The 27,090-nt window shown below is 31.7% G+C and overlaps 1 protein-coding gene, 1 long non-coding RNA gene and 2 other non-coding genes across 4 annotated transcripts in view; all 4 read left to right on the forward strand.

The window, feature by feature from the left end:
* Positions 1–755: 755 nt before the first annotated feature.
* On the forward strand, positions 756–5,213 carry LOC148275478 (uncharacterized). The gene is made up of 4 exons (XM_088235665.1): positions 756–1,186; positions 1,272–1,475; positions 2,850–2,957; positions 4,773–5,213. The coding sequence occupies exons 1-4, from the start codon at positions 1,001–1,003 to the stop codon at positions 5,043–5,045; spliced, it is 771 nt and encodes a 256-aa protein (XP_088091791.1). The 5' UTR covers positions 756–1,000; the 3' UTR covers positions 5,046–5,213.
* A 1,821-nt stretch (positions 5,214–7,034) lies between these two features.
* On the forward strand, positions 7,035–7,123 carry TRNAY-GUA (transfer RNA tyrosine (anticodon GUA)). The gene is given in 2 exon segments: positions 7,035–7,071; positions 7,088–7,123. It is a non-coding gene; the product is annotated as a tRNA-Tyr (tRNA).
* A 654-nt stretch (positions 7,124–7,777) lies between these two features.
* The window catches only part of LOC148275480 (uncharacterized), a 154,901-nt gene continuing 135,588 nt past the window's right edge, over positions 7,778–27,090 (forward strand). Inside the window, exon 1 of the long non-coding RNA XR_015824014.1 lies at positions 7,778–8,009. This is a non-coding gene — a long non-coding RNA (uncharacterized LOC148275480). The remainder of the gene's footprint in view (positions 8,010–27,090) is intronic.
* On the forward strand, positions 16,671–16,742 carry TRNAW-CCA (transfer RNA tryptophan (anticodon CCA)). The gene has a single exon. It is a non-coding gene; the product is annotated as a tRNA-Trp (tRNA).

Consider the following 27,090-nt stretch of genomic DNA (forward strand, 5'->3'; position numbering starts at 1 on the left):
GCAGATTACGCCATTTAAAATTTCGACCAAACTTTGGTACATCGATATTCGTATAAAGACTAATTATTGAACTAAAATTTCATGATAATAGATTAAGCATTAAAAAAAGTCTAAGCAAATTCTTATTTTTTTGTTTTTGAAAAGAAATACAAGCATTTTAAATCACATAAATTTTGTAATATTTTTCTTTATTTCTGCGTAAAATTATACCTTCTGTAATATTCTTAAACATTTGAAATTAGTAATAAATTTTATTTGATACCTCTTTTTAAAGAACTAATTTTTTTTTTAAGAAGAGAATTTTTGTGGTAAATATTCAATTTCTAACAATATTTTATATTGATTTTTATATTTTTCATACCGGCTGGCCCTGTGCACAGCTAAAAATATATCAACGCCGCATAGAATTAAGAATAGCCGATATGTATTTTCATAATTGACAGCAGACCGACAGCTAAAAAAATAAAATGAAAATATATACCATATCACTAAAATTAATGCGAAAAAAATAATGAAGTAAATGTTTTCGAGAGAAGAATAATTATTCAATACAATCGTATTACATGAGTAAAAACATATTTTTGAACAATTTATAATATGTCATTATTTATAAAAAAAAACCTCTCCAGGGATCGGGGTGGTGTTGGTAGCCTTAATGTTTTTTCAAAGCGTTGTTTTGCAAAGTACCTACCTAAGTTTACGGGGATTTGTCTATGATCAGAAACATATTTTTCCTGCATTTTGTCTGAATTATCGATAATACCGATTGCATTCTGAGTCTATGGTAATCTCTACTGTCAGATTCGCTTTATTTTTATTATAAGAACTTCAAACCTTCAAACTTCACGTAATATTATCCAACATTAACAATGAATAAACATAAACTAAATATTTTAAGAAAACACAGATAACATTTTAAAATAGTTAATTTTTGACTGTTTGATGGTTAGTTTTATTCGAAGATATGAAATCAAAACGTTAGAATTGCATTTTTTTCGATATGCAACGCTCTCGTCGCATAACAAAGAATCAGAAAGAATACATGATTGAATTTTGTGTACAAAATCCCGTATTGTTGAAACTGTCACACCCAAAATTGGAAAGAGAATTAAAATGGAGAGAGTTAGCTAGGGCACTCAATGCTCAGGAGTCTGGTACAAGTAAAACTACCGCACAATGGAAAGAAGTGAGAATGTTTATTTAAAATAATATTTATTACATTTTTAACCCATTATAAATATACTTCTTACTTATGTAAATCATTTTTATAGACCTACAAAGATGTCAGAAGTGGTGTTCGCAGAAAATATAGACTTTCGCAAATGCACGGCAATCAGGGATCAAACAAACTTACTGAAGCTGAAAAAAAATTAATGAGTATTATAAATTCTCAAGATACTAGTGGACAGCAAGGATACGGTGTGAATGACGATGATCAAAGCCATTCTAATGATCAGTCTTTTTTGTCGTCTGAGGTAAAGAATAATATATAACAGTCCTTCTCCACAAAAAAAAGGTGAAATCAACATATTGTTGATTCGACCAACTGGTCCGAGAAGAAGTATAAAAATTGATAATTATTGTCAGGTGAAATAATTTAGTCAGATGAATCTCACTCGCATCAATAAACCCTCTTTAACTCCACAAAAATCAGCTGTGAAAACATTCCCTGTACATACTCATAAACTGTTTTAAATACCGAGGGTCTTTATATTCAGTTTCGCTCATACTAAAAGATTTTTTTTTGTCCTCGAAATCGAGTAACTTTATTTTTTTCAAATTCTTAAACCGCGATTTTATTGAATTTAATTCTACTGCTTTCATTGCACCTTTCGATGTGAGTTTGGAAAATTGTATTGAGGGCTTATGTCCAGTATTGTCATTCTTTCTCATGACCAAATTGCAATGAGGAACTTCAGCCCTACGGGAAATTGGATACAAAAAATGTTTTCTTACGTGGGGTGAAAATTAGAGCATTAAATTGTACGGCAAAGTTTCTTGAAAATGTACAGAAAAAATAATAAAAAATATTTTAATAAAAACGCACTACTTTAAATGACGTCATTGGTTCATGTGAATCAACCTATAATCTGAGAGCTATGGAAGATTTCCGGTCTGCTTGTCGCTTCTGGACCAATAGGAAGAACCGAATGGGAATAAGCGGAAATGAACCTCTGACGTCACACGCGGAGTTATTTCAGAAATACAAAACTTTAAAACATCGTAGCGCCGATAATACGATATGTAAAAAATTAAAAATTTTTTTTTGACTTAGTTTAACAGTCTATTAACGAATAAAACATTTGAAAAAAACCACTGAACTTCCTCATTAGAGGAAAAGTAGCACTAGCTGTTTAATTCATTTGTATAATCTAGTTACAAAAAATCCTTAACCATTATGATATTGAATATAAACAAAAATACTGATGTTAAAACATAGGCAGATTGATGAATGTTACACGGTGTATAAAGTGGCCACTTAAAATGGCCAATGACAGATCATAAGCCCCGTAAATGCCTAGACTTTCATATTCCCTTCTCTAAAACGTTCTGTATTGCTGTTGTAATATGTTAAGTATTTTAATTTGGGTGTGCTCACTGTTGATTTTTGTGGAGTAAAGCGTGAGTTCTTCTAATTTTAGTAAATTTCAATTTTAGTTTCCATTTTTTATTTGTCTTTCGTACAATTTAATGATTTCTCAGGTTCATATTATATTGTCTGTTGAATTAATCATTTTAAACCCTATCAATATTTTGTATCATGTAAAAATGCTCATTGGTCATAAATAAATATAGTATGCTGTAATTCACTACTGTAGTCAAAAAACAACATTTTAAAATTCTTGCAGGATTTGCCAGATCTGAAATTAAAAATGGAATACCAATGCGCTCCATCAAGCTTAGAATCAAGTAATTCCAAACCGTCTGAAAAAGAACCAGAAGCAATATTTATTAAGGTAACACCAACATATAACCCACACATCTTACCCCTAGTATAAATGTTAAACTACTCGGTGTTCATTCAGATTTAGATCTTTCTCATCATTCTCAGGTCAATAAAACAGTAAGTGCTGATTTCTTCCATCTCCAGCAGATCAAATCCGTACGGAGAAATATTCCTATAGACGCAACTAAAGTTCTTGTGAAAATGAAATGAAAAAAAAAATGAATGCTTATGTTGTTTCGCATCTGGATTACTGTAATGGAATATACGCAAATCTCCCAAAATACCAAACTGATAAACTTCAATCTGTTTTCAATGCAGCAGCGAGGCTTATTACGGGAATAAAAAAATATTCTCACATCTCACAACATCTTCGAGGTTTGCACTGGTTAAAAAGCCCAGAGAGAATACAATACAAGCTTTGCTGGACCGCATTCAAATCCCTTCATAAAATGGCTCCAATATACTTATCGGACCTTTGTTTTAGGGAAAATACATGTCAAAGAAAATGTACTCTTAGATCAGCATTTGATTCAGGCAGAAGAAAACTTTTCGAAATCCGCCACTCCCCAAACACTAGATTCGGAGATCGTGCTTTTGCTGTTGCCGCCCCCTCTGCCTGGAACCAATTGCTTTCAAACTTACGAATCATCGACAGTCTCAGTCAGTTCTGATTCCAACTAAAATCTCACTTCTTTAGTTTATCATAATCTTAAATCAGGAAATATAATGTCACTTTATGTAAATTAACGTATACAATTGTAAAGCACCCTTGAGGTGATTTTTCCACAAAAATGGCGCTGTATAAATCAGACAAATTTATTATTATTATTATCAATTTGATACTTGTCTTCTTTTCATTGATGAATATTGTATTATTATTCTTGTTTCTGAGTGAAATGGAGAAATGTGTGTACAATAAAACCCGAAACTAGGTGTTAATCACTGCAATGTTTCATAGCCCCTTCTTTCATTTTTAATGTTTTTGAGATTTGTAAATTTTGAATGGAATATTCCCTCAGAAAACATTAATTAGCTATTTCTATTAAATTCTTTCATTTTACTTTTATTAAAAGATCCTAGAAAAATAAACTACTTCCTTTTTTATTTCAAATGTTTGATTCAGAGCTCAATTATTGCAAACTCCTGAATCTTATTAACTTTAAAATACCGAACTGTACTAAACATTGATTTTATTTTTATCTTTTTTTGTAACGTTGAATTTAATTTTTATTTGCTGTATGATCCTTATTTGTTTCTCTCACATCTTTAAAAGAATTATTATGTTGTTTTTTTCTAAAAATGATTACTTACTATGTTTGTACTTATCTACCTACAATGCTATTTTTGTAAATGCCCCTTGGGCGTCCATGTGAAATTAAAAAAATATATAAATGATCACCGATCACTGCAATTGTATTATGTTGTCTAGTGATCATCTCTACCACAACTTGCTTCCAATTTTTTTACACAGGTAGGGGCCTTTTTATATTCAAAGCAAAAACGCCTGTCCATGATTACTTAATTATTATATTCATGTTTTTGGAGACTAACAAAACCAGTAGCAAAAGACTATTTCTAAGTTCAATGTGCAACTTGTGCATAGAAAATACTATTTTTAGTTCAATGTGCACATTGAACTTGGAAGAAATTGTATTTTTGCTAGTGATTTTGTTTGTCTTCCCAAAAACAGAGATCTTGGAAAGTGGTGTTATTGCTTTTAACTCCCTCTGCTAACAGAAAATGACCTTTACATTGAAATATTTGATAACTATGTAATTTTTTTAGTAATCAAACTTATTAAAATCTTGTTTATTTGTTATTACAGAGTTCAAATATGGATAAGAATCTAAGATCGGGAAAGAAAACAAATCATAGAGGTGAAGAGTACCATTCTAAGAAGGGTCGCCTTCAAGAACGCCTTAAATCGCAATATAATAATTCACTTTCGTCGCAAATTAACAATCACTCACTGCAGATAGAACAACTGTCAAAGAGCTGCAGTAGTATGGCAGAGTCCATGGCGTTACTTGCTCAAGCAAACAACAATATAGCTGCTGCAATTAATAAGGCAGTAGAAGCTTGGACACAACAGACTTGATTCATTTTTTGCTGACAAAGATATTCACTTTTTGTCAAACAAGTATTACCTGCTGGTGTCTAATTATTAAAAAAACCCGGATTGGTTTTCTCGTATTATGTACTGGTATTTTTGTAAAATATAAACTATGCATAAGTGAAATAATTATAATTTATCATAAACATGATACATAACTCTTTTATTTTTACATTACAAAAAATTTTTTGTTCTGTTGGTCTGTCATAGTGGCGTATACTCACGGATTAGAAGCCCGAGGATTGAAATCTATTCTATCACAACTAGATTCCCAGTTTTCTAGTACAGTTCTGTACGATTAGTCATAAGTAAACAAATATTTATTTAAAAACAAGGTTTCATTTATAATGCATGAGAGGATCTAGATTTTTTTGTAAACCTGACCCAGCTTTTCCGACAGAATCCTGGAGGCAATTTGTCGACTTGTGTGCCATAAACTCCATTCGTAACACGAATTGGAATTATGTATTAAAAAAAGAAACCAATTATTCCCGCAGACAACAAGATGAGAGACTTCTTAAAATGCATTTTTTTAAAACAGTTTTTTTATTGTCTTGAAAATATTGTCTTCAATATAAGTATAAAATTACAAATGTTTTGTACATAATAATGTTTCAGCATCTATAATAGAGTAAAAACTCATCAAACTTTAGAGAGGGAGTTTGTTTTACATTAATTTTTATTGTTGTATATATTATCCCATCACAATAGATCTTCACAGGTCGCAGTGACGTCACGAGCTTGAATTGCACTGACCCCCACCTCTAAGAATATACATATTATATTTTATTTTCTTTATCTAAAACAGGTTCCTTAAAATTAGATATTATATTCTAAAAGATACACAATTTTCTACTGCATGGAGTTTAGGATATTAGGTCTTGCATGTTTTTTTAATTTGTATTTAAATGTTTTAATATTTAATATTGATTTTAAAGCTTCTGGAAGATTATTAAAATATTTTTTACCAACATAGGAATAATGATTTAAAGCTGCAGTTGTATTGCGTCTATGTAAAATTAAATTATTTGGGAATCTAGGTTGAAACGAAATATTTGTGTAAATAATTATTTATTGGCAAAAAAAATGTTTTTACTGGACAATTAAAAAACATGCTCATGTTTGAGTAAATCATATTATTCAATGCGTATTACGTCAGTATAAAATTTTTCAATTTTAAAGCCCAATGCAAGGATCATAGAATTATGATACACCTCAAAGCGCATAGATTCATGTTTGTGTACATCGCACTGTGTCTAAAAGTCTGACCGCCTAAGCGCATGCGTGAAGTGGCCGCGTAATGTTACCAGACCGCCAACAATATATTATCATGACACAAATTAAAAATAATTTTGTGTAATGTTATGTTATGTTTTACCACAAAAAATATTTTACTGACTGGACTATAAAAGAAAAACAGGTACTTTTATTAGGCAAACGTAGAAAAAATACTTAATAATCATTCAGTAATTAGGTAAATTAATGCCGCTTAATATTATACTAAGGTTTATTAATAGAAAGCCGGGTAAAAAAATCGACTACCCTGGCAATACTTACAAAATGTCTACTTTTGATAGACAGTAAAATAATTCTGAAATAACATTATTTGTGTATTCGCTGTTTACACATGAAATGTGATCCCACCGTATTCCCTTTTAATCCCAGCAGTATTTCGACACTTACAAACGACACAATACGGCATAATTGAATTTAAATCAGCATGCAATTGCGTACTAAGCGACAACTACAGAGTAACTAATCGCCAAAACATAAAACTACTCATGTATGAGCAGTTTAGTCGGCTTCAGTTTGATGCGTGTACGCGGTTTTTAGACGAATATAATTCTATGGCAAGGATATTTAAAATTTGAATCCGATCTAGTTTTCTTCACGAAAATAGGTATTTGTTATTAAAAAAAAGCCATATTTCCTAAGTTTTTATTTATATTAAATTTTAACGCATTGTCATACCAACCTTCGATAGCTCAGTTGGTAGAGCGGTGGACTGTAGAGTTATCTGGATTGTAATCCATAGGTCGCTGGTTCAAATCCGGCTCGAAGGAATCTTTTGCAGTTTATTTTTAAAAAAATTATTGACTTATTTTTAATTATGAAAAACTATAATTATTTTTCATAAATACCTATACAATAAAATAAGATCAAATCAATAGCAAGAAATAAAAATATATCCACGCGTTAAAATCTAGCTCCAAGGCGGAACTTCGCCTCTTTCTTAAAAAAAATAATTTTTAATCCTAACGGTTATGCACTTTTTTGAATAAATCGTAATTGTTTCTTCGGATTAAATAAAATGGATGATTTAATTTTAAAACAAAAAATAATAATGTTCATAAAATTATTGAAATATTTACTTATTATTAAAATATTTAGTGATAGGTACGTTCAGTAGCGTCAACAAAACAAAACAATAGTTCAGTAACTGTTTCATAGATGTCGCAAAAGGTAGATTTATTCGCTAAAAAAGAAAATGAGGTACCCAATACAAGATATTGTTACAATTAAATAGTTATTTACTAATAGTTTAAACATTTTCGGCCCACCTATTTTAACCAATTTAAAAGTGAAAATTTTACTGGTTTTTGTGTATTTTATTAAATAGATATGGAGTGTAGATAATATTTTCTGCAAGCAGCTGAGATCTCGACGAATGTGCCAAGACAATATTGTTAACGTTTTTGAGTCCGCAATCCAAGATCAGTACGAACCTGGCGTTTGCCAGTTACGAATGGTGTATTCTCGCGGTAATTTATTATACAGCACGCGGGTGTTTTGAAAATCGCGGTTGAAATTAAGCATTGCGCAAATTATTGTTATTAAATTCGTATTCATTCAGTTTTCTTCGATAAGAAACCGGTTTAGACATTGCATTACCGGAGTGTTGTGAAGTTTGACTAGGTGTTTCTCCGTGCACCAAGTTTGTTTTGAAAAGTAAGTAGTTTCAAATAAATTATTTATGTTTTTGCACCATGCATTGCGTGCTGCTAAAATGCACACGCCCGCTTACAATCATTTAATTATTAGAGTTATTTTCGTTAACATGTACAACCATTATGAAAAGTTTTGTTTACTTACCCGTGAAATGTTTTAGTACAACTAAATTCCACCATTAGAACACGTAATAACATATTTTTATGCAACTAATAAATATAAAAGTATTGATTGTCGGAAGCAAGAAAACCATACAATTAAAACAATTTAAGAATGAACGAGTCTTTGTGGTTCATTTTAAAGTAATTTTTTTTTCGTTATCGTTCGAGTTCAAGATAATTTTTTTGAGTTTTTTGTGCCATTAACACAGAATGACATATTTAAATATTTTTAAATATTAGGATTCCAGTAATTTTAGGATTCCATTGCTATGTAACTATTATTATTTTGTTGGAACAGGAGACCTCCAAAATAATCACAAAAAAATATAATTTTAGAATTCTTAATGTTTGCCGACAAGAACTATATTTAACCCCCTATGGAGCTGTTAATATTAACATATTACAACAGAGATGCAGAACATTTCAGAGAAGGGAACGTAGAAATATAGTCATCCAATGGCAGGTCATAAGCCCCGTAGATGCCTATGTTTCTACATTCCCTTCTCTAGAATGTTCTTTATCTCTGTTTGTAATATGATAATATTAACAGCTCCCAAGGGGGTTGAATCTAGGCCTTGTCTGCAAACATTTGGACAAACTCAAAACATTGTTGAGAGAAGTATAAAAAATGAAAAATATTTTCAGACGTTGCCTAGTATGTGAGTGAAATAATTCAATCATATGAATCTCACCCGCAACAATAAAGGTTTCAGCTCTTTAACTTCACAAACGTCAACAGATGGAAGAATTGAAGTAATACAGATGTTCAAATATAGGCAGAATGGTGAATGTTATACAGTGCGTAAAGTGGCCACTTAAACCAGCTAATGACAGGTCATAATACCTGTTGATGCCCATACTTCTACATTACCTTCTATAAAATGTTCTTCATCTCTGTTGTAATATGTTAGTATAAATAAGTTTAAATAAGCAAAAAAGAGGGACGATGTTTTTTAAAATGGAATACGGAAGTCTAGGCATTTACAGGGCTTATGACCTGTCATTGGCTGGTTTTAGTTGGCACTTTATACACGGTATAACATTCACCGTTCTGTCTATATTTAAACATTCACATTTCCTTAACTCTTCTAAAGTCGAATACCTATTGTTTATCGTGCAATATTGTTCTTATATATGTAGTAATCTAGCTTCAATAGGTGAATGTTATCAACTATCAAATATATAAATTTAGTAAATTCCAACCGTCCATGCGCTCAGTAGCTGCAAGACTTGTGGTAAAATAACTTCTATTTTTATAAATTTATTTTCTAAAATATCACTTAAACTCTAAACTTGATTGTCAAATATTTTTTTTTAAAAAAAGGGCCTGTATTTCTTACTGTCCATGCGCTCTGTCGTTCTGTGATATTTATTTATTGTACAGCGCCCCTGAGGCGATTTTCACAAAAATGGCGCTATATTTATTTATTTATATACGGCATTTCTGCCGTTTACATATATGTGGTATAAAGAGTGCTTAAAAATAAAAATATTAAAAAAAAATCGAGTATGAAATATTAATATACTCGTACTGTACACATTATTGATTACTTGAAGTACATATATATTTTAAAGAAATTATACACTAACAAAATACACAATCTTCTGAAGATGATTTGCTCTTTTTGATAAAAATATGTTGGTCACTTTATTTTTTAAGTTAGGCAGAGATAAACTAAATATATCAAAATGTGATGCATATTCATTCCCGGTATTCTGTAATCTAACAATAGGTGAGTTATATTGAGCTACCGTTCGAGAATTTTGACAATAACATATTGTAGATGTTCTGCTTAATCTAGGTGGTACATAGAATGAAATCAATTTCAGTAGATCAGGGGTATCAAACATTGGTTTTATTATTTTATATAAGGTCGTAAGATCGGTCGATGTTTTTCGTTCTCGCAATTTAGTTAATTTAAGAGAGTCTAAAATTTTGTTATAATTTAATTGATTAGTAGAAATTTTTTTTTATTTTTTTTAATTTTCCATGTATATATACATCGATTCAAACATTATTTCATCTAAGTAAATTATTTTTGATCTCGAGGATAAGGTGGAATCGTACGACAATAACAATAGTAGGAATAATAAATAGATTATGAACATTAATTTCAAGGTAGGACCAAACAAAAACGTGGGTTTTGGGTCTTCAAAACGATAGAGACTCGCCAATCTATAATGTGAACAAAAAACACCGCTCAAGTGCCATAGTCCAGGGAGAAAATATGGGAGTTAAAAGCGCACCAGGCGGGCATAACGTGTGACGTCAAAGTGACGGGAAAAACCAACGAAAAAAAGGTTTTAGAAATGAGATGTTTTATGTATTGGGTTTTAACATAAGTTTTGTTTGTTTTTCTCCCGAATGAAGAGAACAAGAGGACACAAAAACAAACAACAAAATAGTAAATAATTCATGTAAAAATTAAAATAAAAAAAAGTATTTGCGTTTTTATTATTTACCCAAATATTTCGATTATCAGGCCATTTTCAACGAGTTGTAAATAACTCACTTTTAGAAAATGAGAATCAAGTTGTGGTAGAGTGAGGTTCGAACCTCGGACCTTTGATCCGCAAGGCCGCAACGCTAGCCACGGGACCACAACCTGATTCAAAATGTATTCATGTATTCTCTTTCATTACACTACGTAAATATTGCGAGCAGTTTTGGCAGCTTTATTTTCTCAATTAAACGTGAAAAGAAGGTGTTGAAAATGCTCACTTTTGTCTACTTGACATTTCATTTCGATGAGTTGTAATCAAATAATACAAGTAACGTAAAAGAAAACATAATATATTGTAGAGCGAAAAACGACGCAACTTATGTTAACACCTAATACGAGTAGTACAAATATAGATATACATACATACCATTATTAGGTTTCTGTAAGGGCAGGCAGAGAGAAAAGAACGCCATATTGTACAGACTTCGCTTCCTCTATTATAGCCATTCTTGAATCTTCTCATACATGCTTTTTCTTAAATTCTGAGTTTAGTGGGTAAAAAAAGGGGAAACCAAACAATTTAAAACAGTGTTAAAAAAGTGTTTATTATTTTTTATATATTTCGGTATCAAAAAAGACTCTACTTTAAAGATTTACTTTAATTTTACTTTTATTTTATTGATATATTGATATAGAGGAAAAAAAATAATCATAACACAAATGTAAGGTAAAAAAAAGCAATCGGTTAATTTCTCTAAAATTTTATTGTGCACGCGGAAATATTGATAGACACAACAGAGTAGATAAATAAAAGGTCATTTAATAAGTGTAATTAAATTAATGAACTTAAACTTAAAATATAAAACAAATTTAATTTAATATAAAACTGATATTTTTATATCATGTTAAATAGTATTTGATGTTTTGAAGATAATATCTGTCAAATGTTCACCACAGAGCTGTTTAATCCGAGGTCCAATTTTCATTATTTCTCTTATTAGACGAGCAAAGTAGGGCTTAAAAAAATTACTACCCTGTCAACACTAACGAAATTTCCATCTTGTTTCTTCGACAATCTGACAGATGGAAAAATAATTAAATTTTTATGTAATGCATTTGCTACTTAAACATTCGTTTGCTAATTACACATGAAATGTAACACCATCCTGTCTCTTTAAGATCCTAGTGGTATTTCTACACTTTAAGAAGACACAACACGGCATAGTTGAATTCAAATCAGGAGTTGCGTATTGAGCGACGTTTACAAAGAAACTAATGGGTCAAAACGTAAACCAACTCATTTATGAGCAGTTTAGTCGCCTTCTGTTTGATGTGCATATGCGGTTTCTGGACTATTCTTAATTCTATGTGAATTACCTTTTTAAAAATGTGATATTTAGAGACTTCATTAACGCCAAAATATAGTAATATGGTGGCGTTCAAATATTTGCATAAATAAAATTGGCTGGAAAGCGATAAACGATATTTATTTTGGCGCCACTAAAATAAATTCAATATACGCTTTGTAAACCTGCCCACACCGGCGATGGCATAATAATCATGATTATAATTTGCTATAGCCTGGCAGCATTTGCTGGTGCAACTATATCTCGTGTACTACTTTTTGACTGCGTTATTTTTCCTTCAAAAAAGCATCTAAACGGTTTTTGAGCTTGTTCACCGAAATGGAATGGACAACGAGGCTTGGCGATTTATTCAAGTCTGAACTAGACGTGGGTAAGACCCTGTCACCGAGAGGATACGTGTCACTTGATCTGCATCACCAAAGTGACCGTATCTTTTAAGTAGTTCAATTGAACGAATGTGTCTTTTGCTCATTCATTCATCCCAACGTAAATAATAATTCATACAATAGCATTTTTATCTCGACATTTCATAATTATTGTCAATTAAATTTCAAGTGCGGCGCGCGGGAAATAAGGGAGAACAAAGCAGATAGTTTAGGCATTTAGGTACCTACTATAGATACAGAGTGTATATGTAATGTAGGTATCTAATCTACCTACTTGCCACAGAGATAAGGACACAATCTCGTTCAATGAATGAACGAAATGAGCTAGAGATCCATAAGACACGAAGATATGAAAGATCCAAATGACACAAAGAGCCAAATGACACAAAGAGCCATTTAGTTCGCGAACTAACTGACCGAGATGAAAGAAACATATCTCTAGTTCAATGTTTCTGACCTTGTCAGTATGACAGGGTCGTTCGCGAACTACACACCTCTATTCTGAACCCATTCCGCCGGAAAGAAAGTTTTTTTTAGGATTGAAGTGGAATTGGTTGTGTAATAACTTCCAGTGGTGGTACTCTGGTATAGAAGATCCAGAACCTACACTGATATACAAAAAAATTGTCAATATTTGTGTACATACTGCGTGTTTACCCAATAAAATAAATAAATAAATAACAACTTTTTCTGCAGTTCTCTAAACATTATCTCTCCGCTTCAGCTGTTGACAACAGAAAATTATTTATTACCAGTCATCTATCAAATCAACTCAAACAACAATTGTTATTGACTTTTCGATATATGTAGCTATTTTCTACACTATTCTAATACAACACTGGTACAAACGTTTACTAAAAAATAATGACATTAATTACATAACATGTTTCCATTACTATTGAAATATCAACACTTAGCACAGGCCTAATCCTTCTACAAATGAATAATGCCAAGTCGAGCGCCACATGTCCTATGGTATTGTCAACTGTATCATATCAAAGAAAAGTCTTTAGGAAATAGTGTTCGAAACACCATTTTTCAAATACAGAATCTTAAAATAATATTTGTAATCTGCAAACTTACTCAAGGAGAGAACTACCGCAACTGGGTTTGAAATTTAAAACATGGTATGCATTTTTAAATGAAGAAATAAGTTATGAGTCCGCCTCGTAGTGTTTTAGTTGGCGCGATGGACAACTATGCTTGAGGGCCCGAATTCGATTCCCAGCAGGTTTAACGTGAAATATTTAGATTTAAATTCGTTGCAACAGAGAGGGAAAACATTTTTGTAATGGGAATGTGGGCGTTTAGGTATTAACAGGGCGTATGACCTGTCGTTTGCTCGTTTAAGTGGCCACTTTACACACTGTATAACATTCACTACTCTGTGTATGTTTAAACATCCGCATTTCCTCAACTCTTTCGTTTGTTGACTTTTATAAAGTAAAAGTGCTGAAACCTTTATTGATGTGGGTGAGAATCATCTGGCTGAATTTTTAAAATTATTTTATATTTCTTATACCGTTAGTTGAATCAACAATGTTTTGAGTATGTCCAAATGTTTGCAGATAGGCTGGATTTCCTCCTTAGAAAGTTCGAAAGATCTAAATTGGTTGCAACAGAGATGAAAACCCTTTTTGAGTGGGTAATGTGGAAGTCTTTGGCTGATTTAGGTATTGAATAATGCCAAAAGAAGCCTCCTTTGACTAGATACGAGTATACACAACATTTAGAAATGCAAGTACCTAGATTTCCACATTTCCTAATAATTCTTTCGTCTCTGTTGAGACATATGTCAAAGGTATTTCCATTGTCTCTGTTGAGGTACTGGTCTCTTTAGATGAAATTCTAAGATGGTTGAAATTCCAGTATCAGCCTATAAAGATTTGGACATGCTCAACATTTTGAAAAATGTGCAATGTACAAACTACTAAATTTATTATCCCCATTCTTATGCTAATTAAATTATCGTTATTAAATACCCAATTAAATATAATAACCGATATAAAATAGATTTAATTAGAAGAAATGTGATATTTTTCAGAAATAACGGACCGCCCGTGAATAAAATGTGTATCAGTTACTTAACCCTTTCATCCCTGTACAAAGGATTGAGTTTTTAAACGGTGTCTTTTTGAATTATGTTATTTATAGCTTGAAAACGATTTATTTTTCTTCAACTCCATGTATAAAAAAAATACTGATTCAAATTTTTACCGTCAGGGAATGGCAATATAATTTTTTTTTTAAATACGATACATTTAAAAATATAAATGAAAAACCGTATTGTTATATTAAAAAAAACAATAATGTTTCAAGAAAAAAAACTTACGTGCAATCATAATTATTATATTGAAGTTTGTGAAGGAGTAATAATTTTGCACAGACAAACAGAAGATACAGTAATGATATCTTCACCATGGCGGTAAAGTTGAAGAAAAATTCTCCCGAGCGATCATGAAGGTATGCTACCGACACTTTATTTTCAAGTTTTGAGGTAGGTACGCCGATATGTACCGAGGGCTCAAGTACCCTACGGTAACAATATCTACACACTAAAAGTTACGTAAAATTTCTTCCATTGAGCAATTTCTGCTTAAATTACGATTTATTTCAATTTTAAATCGTTTTGAGCTTTTATCACTGAAGTTTATTTAAAATACAAAAGTAAAATACTTATTTAAATTTAGTTTTGAACGTGGATTAAAGTTACGGCGACAACTATTGGTTGAATTTAATCATATGACGTTTAAGATGAGGGGGGGGGGGACGTAATGAAAACACGTATTGACAGGTCAGTAGAGCATACCGAGGTAGATAGAGATGGTTGATAAGTTAAGTATACCGTGTCGGTTTAGCGTTTGTAATTGAAGAGTAATTTTTCAAAATGGCTGAAGTCAAAAAAGACCGCTTAGAGAAAAACAGTAATTTTTTGTTCTGTCCGTTTTTATTAGATCAAGCGATTTTTAAAAAATATGACATGATAAAATGATTTTAGACTTAAGTCATGCTATCAGATCACTAAGATACACTTTGGTTATTTGCAATCATCAACGATTTTATTGAAATAAGGATTTTTGAATGCATTTTGAAGAAACATGCAAAATTTTAAAGACTTATTGTTAGTGAACAATTTGTTTTTGCTGGTTATGCAGCTTTTAATTGTGATTACAATGACATTCTTCTTTTGAAATTCATAAATGTTAACTTAGGAAAATCACTCTTCGATTGCGACCCCGGAGTCATTTTTTGGAACTAATTATTTAAAAATGACCGAAACTACGCAAAAACGTCCAAATATGTACAAACAGTGATTGTTTATATTAATTGCGTTCTCATATAAGACGTATACGAGTTATTTTACACCAGGACAACTTTTTACCGTTGGGGAGTAAAGGGTTAGAAAACTATTTATTTTATGTTTCAATAATATTTTTTACAATCGATAATAAAAAAAATAAATTATTTAGCTATGCATACATATATAAATATTTGGTTCTTACGTATGAAATTGCCGTTTTGTGTAAAAAAACTTTTTTTTTAATATCTACTAATATGATGTATTGAATTAATCGAAATATCATCATCATCACCATTTACCCATCCGAATCCAGTGGTGCATAGGGCACTGTATTGGTACTCCGATCGCAGCCTATCTAGATAATTTTTGTTACATGGAAGGTAAGGGTAACATGTAGAAATAATAATACATAATATGTCGCCTGAAGTAAAAAAAATATTTGAACTATTGAGGGCATAATTTTAATCCTAGAATTTAATGAAAATGCCACGAAACTCGTGTCATTTAAAATGCTTTTATTTAATTTTGAAAACCAAAATTTAGATTTTTTCTTTAATAATTTTTCTGTTTACTTAATTATTTTGACTTTGTCTCTTTATGAGTACCAATGTACCGTCAGTTCATTAAAATCTTCAATAAACTTTGCTTATAAGAACGTAACAACTAGTTTTTACAAAATCATTCAAATGTGCGTGCTTACACAAGCAAAAATTGCATGTTTACTTAATTCACCGACAGCTACTGTTTAATCTAAATTTCAAGAGGCGTAATCTGCCGGATGGAAAATAATTAGATTTTTGTTACATAAAACTTTGGAAGTTTTTTTTTTTGAGAAATACTTTAAAAATAATTGTTTTTAATCAAACTCCAGCCTTGATAATATTTTGCCGTTGTGAAATTATCTGCAGTACAAAAGTAAAAAGATATAAAACTATTTTAATAATGCGAAGGTCATATCACTCTAGATTTAAATGAAATGATTTGTGCTCGGATTAATACATCGACTCCGTGGCGCAACGGTAGCGCGTCTGACTCCAGATCAGAAGGTTGCGTGTTCAAATCACGTCGGGGTCAATTCCTTTTTATAGTAACATGAGTTTCGTATTTGACAAAAATTTCAACACTAAGACCCCCTGAGAATGAAATTTGGTCTAGCTTAAAGCAATATTATAGTCTTTTCCACACCACGGCAAAAAAATAATATGTACATTTTTTTTATTTCATGGTAGATAAATGCACTTACCTGTGCTACAAAAGGCCGAATAATTTCAACTCGATTTTCTTTTCTGATATTTTTACCTAGGAGTAGAAACGAAATACTGAACGATACCCAAACTAATTTAACCGTGCCGCGTGGATTTCAATAATACGCGTGAAATGGGGATTTGGTATTATTACATAAATATATTTTGTATGCAATAATGTATGCACTCGTAGATAAATAAATAATCTATATCTATATTTCTATACTAATATTATAAATGCGAAAGTGTTTATTTGTTTGTGGGTCCACGTCTCAACATGCGCCCGATCGACTTGATTTTTTGCACAGAGATAGCCGGAGAGATGAGAAGTAAATTAGGCTACTTACTTTTTATCCTAAAAATTAAAATAGTCCACAAAAATATATATATAGTTACATTGAGTAAAATTATTTGAGAAAGAGTAGGCGATAAGGTAACAATCGATTTGAAATTAATTTTTTAAATTTCTATATTTGACTTGCTTTATCTATGGTTAGTTTGGTTCGCTTTTGGTTTTGGTTATGTAGCAGGATTTTGGATTTTTAAACATAATACATTGACATATTAATGCATAGACGCGCCCTATAAATTAAAATAGTTTAAAAAGTAGCAACACAAAAACGTATCCATAGTTATTAAGTTTGTTTATTTATACCAGGGCTGCATTCAACGATCATGCATATGCTCCCAAAAATTGGAAGATTCAAATTTTTGGATATGAAAAAGGTTATATATTAATGTTAAAAATTAACATTCGTTTTCAATCGATCCCAATCAAATTCTTTCCTCAAATTCCTTAAAATTTCGACGGATTTATTTATTTTCACTAGATTTTACGTTAAGAGGGAACGTAATGTATTCTTCGCAAATATTTTGAAGAAATTCGCTTCTGTCATAGAGGGGACAGTCAAATATTTTGAAGAAATTTGCTTCTGTCGTAGAGGGAACAGTCAAATATTTTGAAGAAATTCGCTTCTGTCGTAGAGGCAACAGTCAAATAATTTGAAGAAAATCGCTTCTGTCGTAGAGGCAACAGTCAAATAATTTGAAGAAATTCGCTTCTGTCGTAGAGGGAACAGTCAAATATTTTGAAGAAATTCGCTTCTGTCGTAGAGGCAACAGTCAAATAATTTGAAGAAATTCGCTTCTGTCGTAGAGGGAACAGTCAAATATTTTGAAGAAATTTGCTTCTGTCGTAGAGGCCACAGTCAAATAATTTGAAGAAATTCGCTTCTGTCGTAGAGGGAACAGTCAAATATTTTGAAGAAATTCGCTTCTGTCGTAGAGGCAACAGTCAAATAATTTGAAGGAATTCGCTTCTGTCGTAGAGGGGGCAGTCAAATATTTTGAAGGAATTCGCTTCTGTCGTAGAGGGGACAGTCAAATATTTTGAAGGAATTCGCTTCTGTCGTAGAGGGGACCGTCAAAGAACAGATGATCTAATGTCTCATCGTCATTTTCACAAAGGCACATTCCCGAAGTAAAGTTATTTATTCTCAATAAGTGCGAGGCAACAAGACAATGTCCTATTTTTAATCTTGACATCAAAGAGAGTTTTTGTTTTTCAATAAGAATTTTCCTGACGGAATGATATATTTTATCGAATTGGTTGAAAGTAGCTTGGTCTTTCAGCTATCACTATGGAAGAAATACCACGATACATTAGACAATGGTGACGTAAGATTTTTATTCTGTCATTGACATATAAATACATTTGGATATGCCCTGAGCCCTCAAAAATGATGACACTTAACTCATGCCCGCGCATCCATGCCCAATGCGTATTTAGTCGTTCTTCAACTAGGCGTGACGTATTAAATCGAAACTAAAATACCCAAAATATTTGCCTGCCCCCTCTAGAGGGAACACCCCTCTGTCGTAACAGAACCGAATTCTTTCAAAATATTTGACTGTCTCCTCTACGACAAAAGCGAATTCCTTCAAAATATTTGACTGTCCCCTCTACGACAGAAGCTAATTCCTTCAAAATATTTGCGAAGAATACAATACGTTTCTTCACTCGCTCAGAATAATTGGATACTTATTTATTTCTGACTAAATTCTAATTGATAAATAATAAAAACATTTGAAATTATTTTCTTTTATTTTCTGAATCTAAATAATAATACTAATTGAAATGTCCCTCGTTACTTTTGGCACACAATTTCATGTGATGTTTACGTTTAATTTAGACGGTAATAATATTTTACAGTCACATAACTATTTAATACTGATTCTGAACATCTAACATTATCAACAATATTTTGAGTTTGTCAAAATTTTTGTAGACAAGGACTAGATTCAACTCCCTGGGGAGCTGTTAATATTAACATATTACAACGGAGATGAAGAACATTTTAGAGAAGGTAATATAGATGGGGCTACAGGGCTTATGACTTGTCAATTATTTATTTAACACTTTATATACATATACAATATATATATTCATATAAGGGCGGGCATATTGCCTTAAGGCAATTTCTTCCTACCTACCCAAACCGTTCAGTTTGAGAAAATTACAAATACATGGACATATTGAATCCTACAATTTTATACAAAAATTAAAAACAAAGATTAACAAAATTAAAACGTGTAAAAAATTAAAACTATACTACGAAAATAAAAAAATAACACTATACCATGAAGAGAGGAGAGAGGATAGGAAGGAAAAAAGAAGGATAAAGGAACAATTTAAATATTAACATAGTGACATTTCAATCTTGACTTAAATGTAAATAAAAAAGGGGCGTCTCTAACGTTAGTGGGTAGATTATTCCACAATCGAGCGGCTACTACTGTGAAAGAGGAGGCAAGAAAATTAGAGCGATGCCAGGGTATTAAAAGGGTTTTTCGTTACTAGAACGAAGAATAGTCCGTGTCATTGGCTGGTTTAAGTGGCCACTTTACACACTGTGTAACATTTACCATTCTGCTCATATTTGAATATCTATATTCCTTCAATTCTTTCATCTGTTGATGTTCTAGACTTCCATATTACCTTATCTAAAATGTTCTTCATCTCTGTTGTCAATATGTTAATCTCACATTATATAATATAAATTTTTCCGGGGTAGGTGTTTTTTTTAGTTTCATCATAGCGTATATTCACCAACTTTATTCTTGTTTTTAAGAGCCAAAATCGCTCGCAAACGAGTGGAGGCGTATATATAAAAAAAAATTTTTTTAAAAGAAATCGAAAATACTTATTTATAAACAACACAAATAATTAATTACCCAAGATGATGAGCAAGAAGACATATTGGCACATTAAAATATTTTTTTAGAACGGCTAAAATCTAAAAAAAATAAATTTGGAAAAAAACAAACGGTTGCAACGAGGAGGGGTGAGGAGGGTGTCTGGTTATCCGTCAACCGCACGGCCGCGCCCCCCTCGCTTCTCCCCTGCAGAAGTAAGCAACCATTCGTTTTTTTCTAAATTTTATTTTTTTTGATTTTAGTCGTTCTAAAAAAATATTTTAATTTACCAATATGTCTTCTTGCCTATACTGAACATCGTGGTTTCAGATGTGACAGGGTTTAATGAACACCCTGTATGTGTGTAACTAATGGCACATATCATGCACGTATGTATGCAGATGTAGAGCGGCCATACAATTCAAACCTTACAAAGAAGCACAAAACAATTTATTTTAGTCGGTAGTATTTTTCTTTTACTTAACATTTTGTAATAAGTCAACGTGTCTTTAGTGATGTGAAAATCCATGTTTCGAATATTTTACTTAGGTACCTGCCAAATATTGGCATACATAACCGATTACCGATTCGTGGTTGTTATGTGTAGTTTTACGCATGTTACAAAAATGTTACTTTATTTTTTTTGTTTATCGGTGCAATAAACGTTCACTTATAAAACTATTTATGTTTTTGGAAGAGTCGAACATAGACACTACGTACCAGTAATAAAAATAATAATAATGGTTTAACATACTTAGGTAATAGATTTCTCTGGATTATGTCTAGTCTGTCTAACTAGGTACAACCTGTTTTAAGACAGACATTTTTATGCAAAAATAAACAATAACATGACTACTTACTTGTTAATTTATTATAAAGTTATACAATAAATATATCATTTACTATTTTAGAATATTTTTTAATAAGTTTTCCGATTTTTCTCTACCTAAATCCAGTAACCATTTCATTTAACCAATGAAAGCAAATCAATCACTCTGATATGATATTGTTACATGTATTCGATATCTTACTCATTTATCTTATGGTTATAACAATAACCGGTTATTTCGATAATTCATGAATCAAAAGAGACAATTAATAATTCGCCAGTCATAATAATTTGTTTACCATCTTTATAATAAATCATAATTTATTATTAGTAAAACAGGTAATGTAAAATCTAATAAATGCCACATAAATCACTTCCTATGGTAAATAGAGTAATTTAAATCAATTTATAATAACAGGTGAGACGAAAATAATAATTCGTATTTGGGCGTGTAAAAATACAGATCTGTGAGTGAAGTAGAAGCAGAACCTTATGAGAGTACACTGAAACCTTATTTTACTCGATATCGAAATAACATGGACTTAAAGTTGTACAAATTTTTTTGGATCATTAATTCAACAATCAAAATCCATACTTAATATTATAAACGTGAAAGTGTATTTGTTTGATTGTTTGCGTTTCCTTCGTGTCTGAACGGAGCTACCGATTAGGTGAGAAGTAAAACAAGATACTTATTGTTCATCCCAAATTATATAAATATATATAATAATTCTTATCAACAATGAGCAACATTATTTTTAAATGATTATTAGGTGGGAAGTGAAACAAAAAATATAAATTAATTCCTTAAATTTCTATAATGTAAGAAGCGTGCTGGATACGCTACCATTGTAAATATTTTATTATTTAAAAAAAAAGACATATTTGCGTTCTTATGATTAACCCAAATATTTAATTTTGAAGGCCATTTTCAACGAGTTATAAATAACTCACTATTAGAAAATGGGAATCAAGTGGGAGTAGAGTAGGATTTGAACCACGGACTTTTTGTCCGTGAGTCTGAGACACTAGCTACAGGACCACAACCCGATTCTTCGTATTTGGTCATCGGGTAGTCCAGGTAAGAATACTGTACACCGCTAAGTTAACTTTTAGGTAAGGATGTCCATCCAGACCTATCCCTACCTCCATATAGTATCTCAATGTCCTCAGCCAGCTTAGTGTTGCGAGTAAGAGCCCTTTAGTCCCAGTTGGTTGGGTGGACTCTTAACTTTATTCTGTTCTAGCCGAGATACATCGCGTCGAGAGCATGTTTTCTTCTTCACGCGAGAAAAAAAGTGTGAAGTCAGCCGCGACCTGAATATCGCCCCGTTTTGTCCGGGACACTAATTGAAGGGTCAATTTACTTGTATCGAATTGGTTCACGTAGGGATTGCCGCGAATTTTGTGGTGGTTTGAATATTCAACAACGTATACGGGAAATAGGTAACAGGTTTTTGACCTGTTACATAAGAAAGCGAATTTTAATAAATACAGTGATTTTCTTTTGGGCTTCATGGGTTTGAATTATTTGGCCAGTGAAGGGGTGATGATGGTTCTGGTTCTCCCGATCGGATTTGTTTCTTCCGGTTTACTTATAACCTAATGAACTACCCAATCGCCGTCAGAATTACGAAAATTAGATTGAGGGTGACAGACAAATTTACCATGTATACTTAGGTTGCTCTGACAGATTGAAAGCTGGAAATGTAAACTCTAAAAAAAAAACGTCAATCTTATGTAAAACAAAGAATTTAAAAAAGAAAACAAAAATGTTTTTGCAACAAATAAATGAGGTATAATTAAATAAAGTTGATGCTTCATCTAACGATAGGATAGCATCAACATTGCCCTGCAAAACGCGTAGTAAAGGAAAAAATATTAACTGTCTATGCCAGTTTACTGTAAATTGAATGCTATATGTTGCGCCTTTTTACGCTGCTTCGCATTTAATGACCGCTGAGCACACCATTTCCCACCAAATACAAGTTAAGTTCCGGAACCTCAGTTGAATGGAACATAATACGTGTGCTTAGTGTCGCATTTAGTATATACATATGATAAATCTCTGCATTTTTACGCAAATTTTAAAAAAATTCGACATTTTCCAACTAATGTCATTTTTTTGGTAGGTAACGAGTTATAATTTGTGATTTTTTTTCACATTAAATATTTCACTGGGGTGTCCTGTGTCAAGTATATATATCTACTTTAGTTAGGTCTATCTAATTAGTTAATTAATTAGTCCAGAGAGATTAAAAATAGGTCCTTCAACTGTCACCATGAAAAATTTGTTTTTCTATTTTAATGTTGAATTAATTTTTATATTAAGAATTTTTCTGAGGGAGCGAGATGTTTTTTCGGGACGAAAATGCAATATTGACACTTGTCAGCTCTCCGGCTATCCGTATGCTAAAAATCACGCCAAACGGTCGCTTCGTTGCGACGTAAATATTTTAGATGTAGCTAGTATAGGAGTAACGGGTTTATTTAATTATACGTCAGTTAAGTTAGATGCACTATTGCTCATTTTCGTAACTGGTTACATTCGATTGTTCCATCAATCGGTTATGCGCATCGCCACCGTTGAGTTTTGACAGCTGTAATGTCGTTCACAGATAACATTGAAGGCGATTTCACGGTCAATTGTGACGCAAGGTGATCTCTTGGACATTATCTGAATAGAAAACGGTTCTTATACAGATATCTTTCTACTAACTCTCATAAACCTGACCAGTATCGCTGATTCACTCAACTGATCCCCGAGAAAAAAACATTATCCACATCCCCATACAAACAATCACGCAATGCAACTAGTCAAAACTTTTTTACAATTGTGTATAGTTTTGATTGGCGTATCTCGTGTATTTTCAATTGGCGGCATTTGCTTTGAAGGTTGGAAAAAAACACGAAAATTCAAACACGATTTTGCCATTCTACGGTTAAAGGTTATTTTTGTGACAGAGGTTTAGGCTTTCAGATAGGATTCACTATCGTTTTAAAAAAATATATTTTAAATTTTGCAGTACGGCACACATAAACATTTTCTTGTGTGCTCTAATAGTAATATTGTAAATACATTTTTTTATGCAATTAAGATGAAGCTTGCAAATTGCCTGACGATGTCGCGAAAGCATTGAAACTGGTAGTTAAACTAATATTCTTCTTTTTCACACTAGTGAGGAAATTGAGAATTAAAAATAAATCCTGTTTTACAATTTTTACAGTGTTATAAAACAGCTATAAAACGTTTATTATGCATCGATATAAGAGCACGTGTAGCTCCAAAACCGGTAATTAAATAAATAAATACTGGTTAAAAAGGAAGTTTTTAAAACAAAGTAAAATTCTATATATTTTGTAAATTGCATTAAAATATTTTTTTCCTACTTACCCAACCGTTCAGTTTTAGAAAATAAGAAGCATACGGACATATTCTAAGTATTAACATAGAATCTCAAAATAAAACTGGAAGCAAAAATAAACTAAAAATCTACACTCTATGAAGAGAGGAAAGGGGGGGGGGGAGGAAAGAAGAAGGAGAAAGTAAAAAAATCAAATATTTAGATAGTGAAATTTGGATCCTGATTTAAATGTAAATAAAAACATAATTGGGTGGATTATCCCACAATCAAGCAGTAACTACTGTAGGGCAAAAAAAAAATAGAGCGGTGAATGGGTATATGCATATGGAATGAGCAAGTTTAGTGCCTTTTTGTGTTTTTTATTTGAATAAACTATAAAACTAAGCCAAATTTTTATTTTCAATTTCTATGTATCGTATTATAAGCGCTATGATTTTTTAAAGTTTTGTATTTCTGAAATTAATCCGCGTGTGACGTCTGAAGTTGTCTTTCGCTTCTTCTCGGTCAGTTCTGCCGATTGGTCCGTTGACGGCAAGTAAACCGGATATCTTCCACAACTCTCGTATAATTGATTGATTCATATAAACTAGTGACGTCGATCAAAGTGGTTCGTTTTTATTGAAATATTTTTTATATTATTTTCGTACATTTTAATGAAACTTTAAACTATCATTCAATACTCTAATTTTTACTACGCGTAAGAAAACATTTTTGGCATCTAATTAACCCGTACGGCTGAAGTTCCGTATTGTACTGACGAATATCTAAAAAAAATGTTTCTTTTTAGTAAGTATCATTGTGTAATTACCTTATAAAATACAATAAATTAAAAAATTCTTTAAAGGATTATCTATCAAGTTATCATTAAATCTTTTTTTTTTGTATATTTAATATCTCAATAGATACAAGAGTAAAATGAGTAATTATAAAGCAGTTACAGCGGCCACGTTCGGCATCTGGTTAGCAGTAAGAAGTTGTATAGTAATTTATTAATATTTATCTTATTATTAATTGATTTATCGTATCTGAAGAAAGAGACGGGTCCAGTTAGATAGTTTTATGAAAAAGACAAACGGAACTTCTTCAGACGAGTAAATGGCTCTCAGTTGGCACTTGTTAACGTGTGGTCGCGATAACTTTACTGCATTGAATAAAGAGCTAATATACACATGGAAAAGGCACCATATTATTAATCTTTAATTTGTCTGCATTCCATGAGTAAAATAAAACCAGAATCTTGGACCAGCATTTTCAACTCGATTTCTACTCCCAGGTGAAAATCCTAATAAAGGAAACCAATTGGGGATAACTCGGGTTGGTCGTTTAGTAGCTGATTCATTCGCCTACCATGCTTGAGGTGCTGGGTTCGATTTCTGGCGGGGTCAATGTGAGATACTGGCTTTAATGGCGGTTAAACATCCAAATATTTTCCTATCCCCGAATCATAAGACTAATCGAGATACGCTGCAATCCGTTTTGTGCTCTAAAAGTTGTGCCCTATGCACCACTGGGTGTGGACAAAAGTATGATAATGGTTATGATCTTTGACTCTTTTTTATTTATTTTTTATTAGTTAAATTTCTTTGTTTTTATACAATATCCATTAGAGGTAAAACAGAGTATTAAAAAAATAATGGATAATTACATAGCAATGAAATACATATTAATAGTAAAAATAGTAAACAAAAAAATCCCACAAAGGTATGGCCTGTTCGTGGGTATACAAGAAAATGTTAATTAATTTTTACTCCTATAAATAAATAGACAGTTGTAATATTTTTGTGTAACATAAGAAAGAGAAAATAAAATATTTTGTAAAAGATTATAATGTATTTTTTTTATAGTAATTAAAAGGAAATAAAAAATATACAAAACCATAAAAATATTCCTTATTATTAAAGAGTAACAAAATATATCATATAAAAAAAGACTTCATATCTTTAGTTTGAATCCAGGATAGTGCGTGTTTTTTATAAGAAGGAAAATTTTGAAAGTTTGGAATCAATGAAATGTTATCAGTAAAAAAAGAATTAAAATTTTTTGGGCCTATAAAATATGCATGTCTGTGTGCGAGCCTCGTTTTGCAATGTGGTATTTTTTTATCCATATAGTTTCCACAAGGTATCTTCAGATCAATCTATAGGCGGCCAATTCATGTCAGATCACAAGGACCCGACGCTTTCAAATATAGTCAAGATTTTCGAGGGACAACTCTATCACCTCCGCTTGATACCGGAGGTTACTGCGTCATTGCCTAAGTTATATATTCCTTACAAAGTCTAACCATACCACCCAGAATTCTTCTGATGCAGCTATTCTCAGTTTGCGGTTCTGAACACTAGTCAGGAGTCATGTTTTTCATCTATAAAGGATTATAGATTTTGTGCGAGTATTGTGTAAGTGAGTTTTGGTCTACTAGAGCAAAATGCTGATTTTCATATAGTCAACATACTACCTTTTTACGTGGAAGTTGCATTTATTATTTACCTTTGCTTATTATATATAAGGTTTATATTTGATTCTGCTTTTAAGAAGCTTCTACTTTCTCTTTCAGTGTTGGAATCACGAGGAATAATTCTATAGTGGGCTAATTGAGAACTTTTCAGCATTTGCTCTTGTGAAGAGGGAACTAATTAAAGCCCTTCAAAATAAGCCAGCCTGTTGATAGTAATCAACAGACCTTCCGTTCCATAAGAAGAGTTTCTGTAATTGTCCTACTTTGGTTTATTTTACCAATGTCTTGCACTAACTTGACTATGTAAGATACTACCTCTCGTGTGAGTTCTTTA

The sequence above is a fragment of the Micrasema longulum genome, unplaced genomic scaffold (genome assembly GCF_059751315.1).
Source record: "Micrasema longulum isolate JH-2025_06_02 unplaced genomic scaffold, ASM5975131v1 h1tg001415l, whole genome shotgun sequence".
In the NCBI taxonomy this organism is placed as follows: domain Eukaryota; kingdom Metazoa; phylum Arthropoda; class Insecta; order Trichoptera; family Brachycentridae; genus Micrasema; species Micrasema longulum.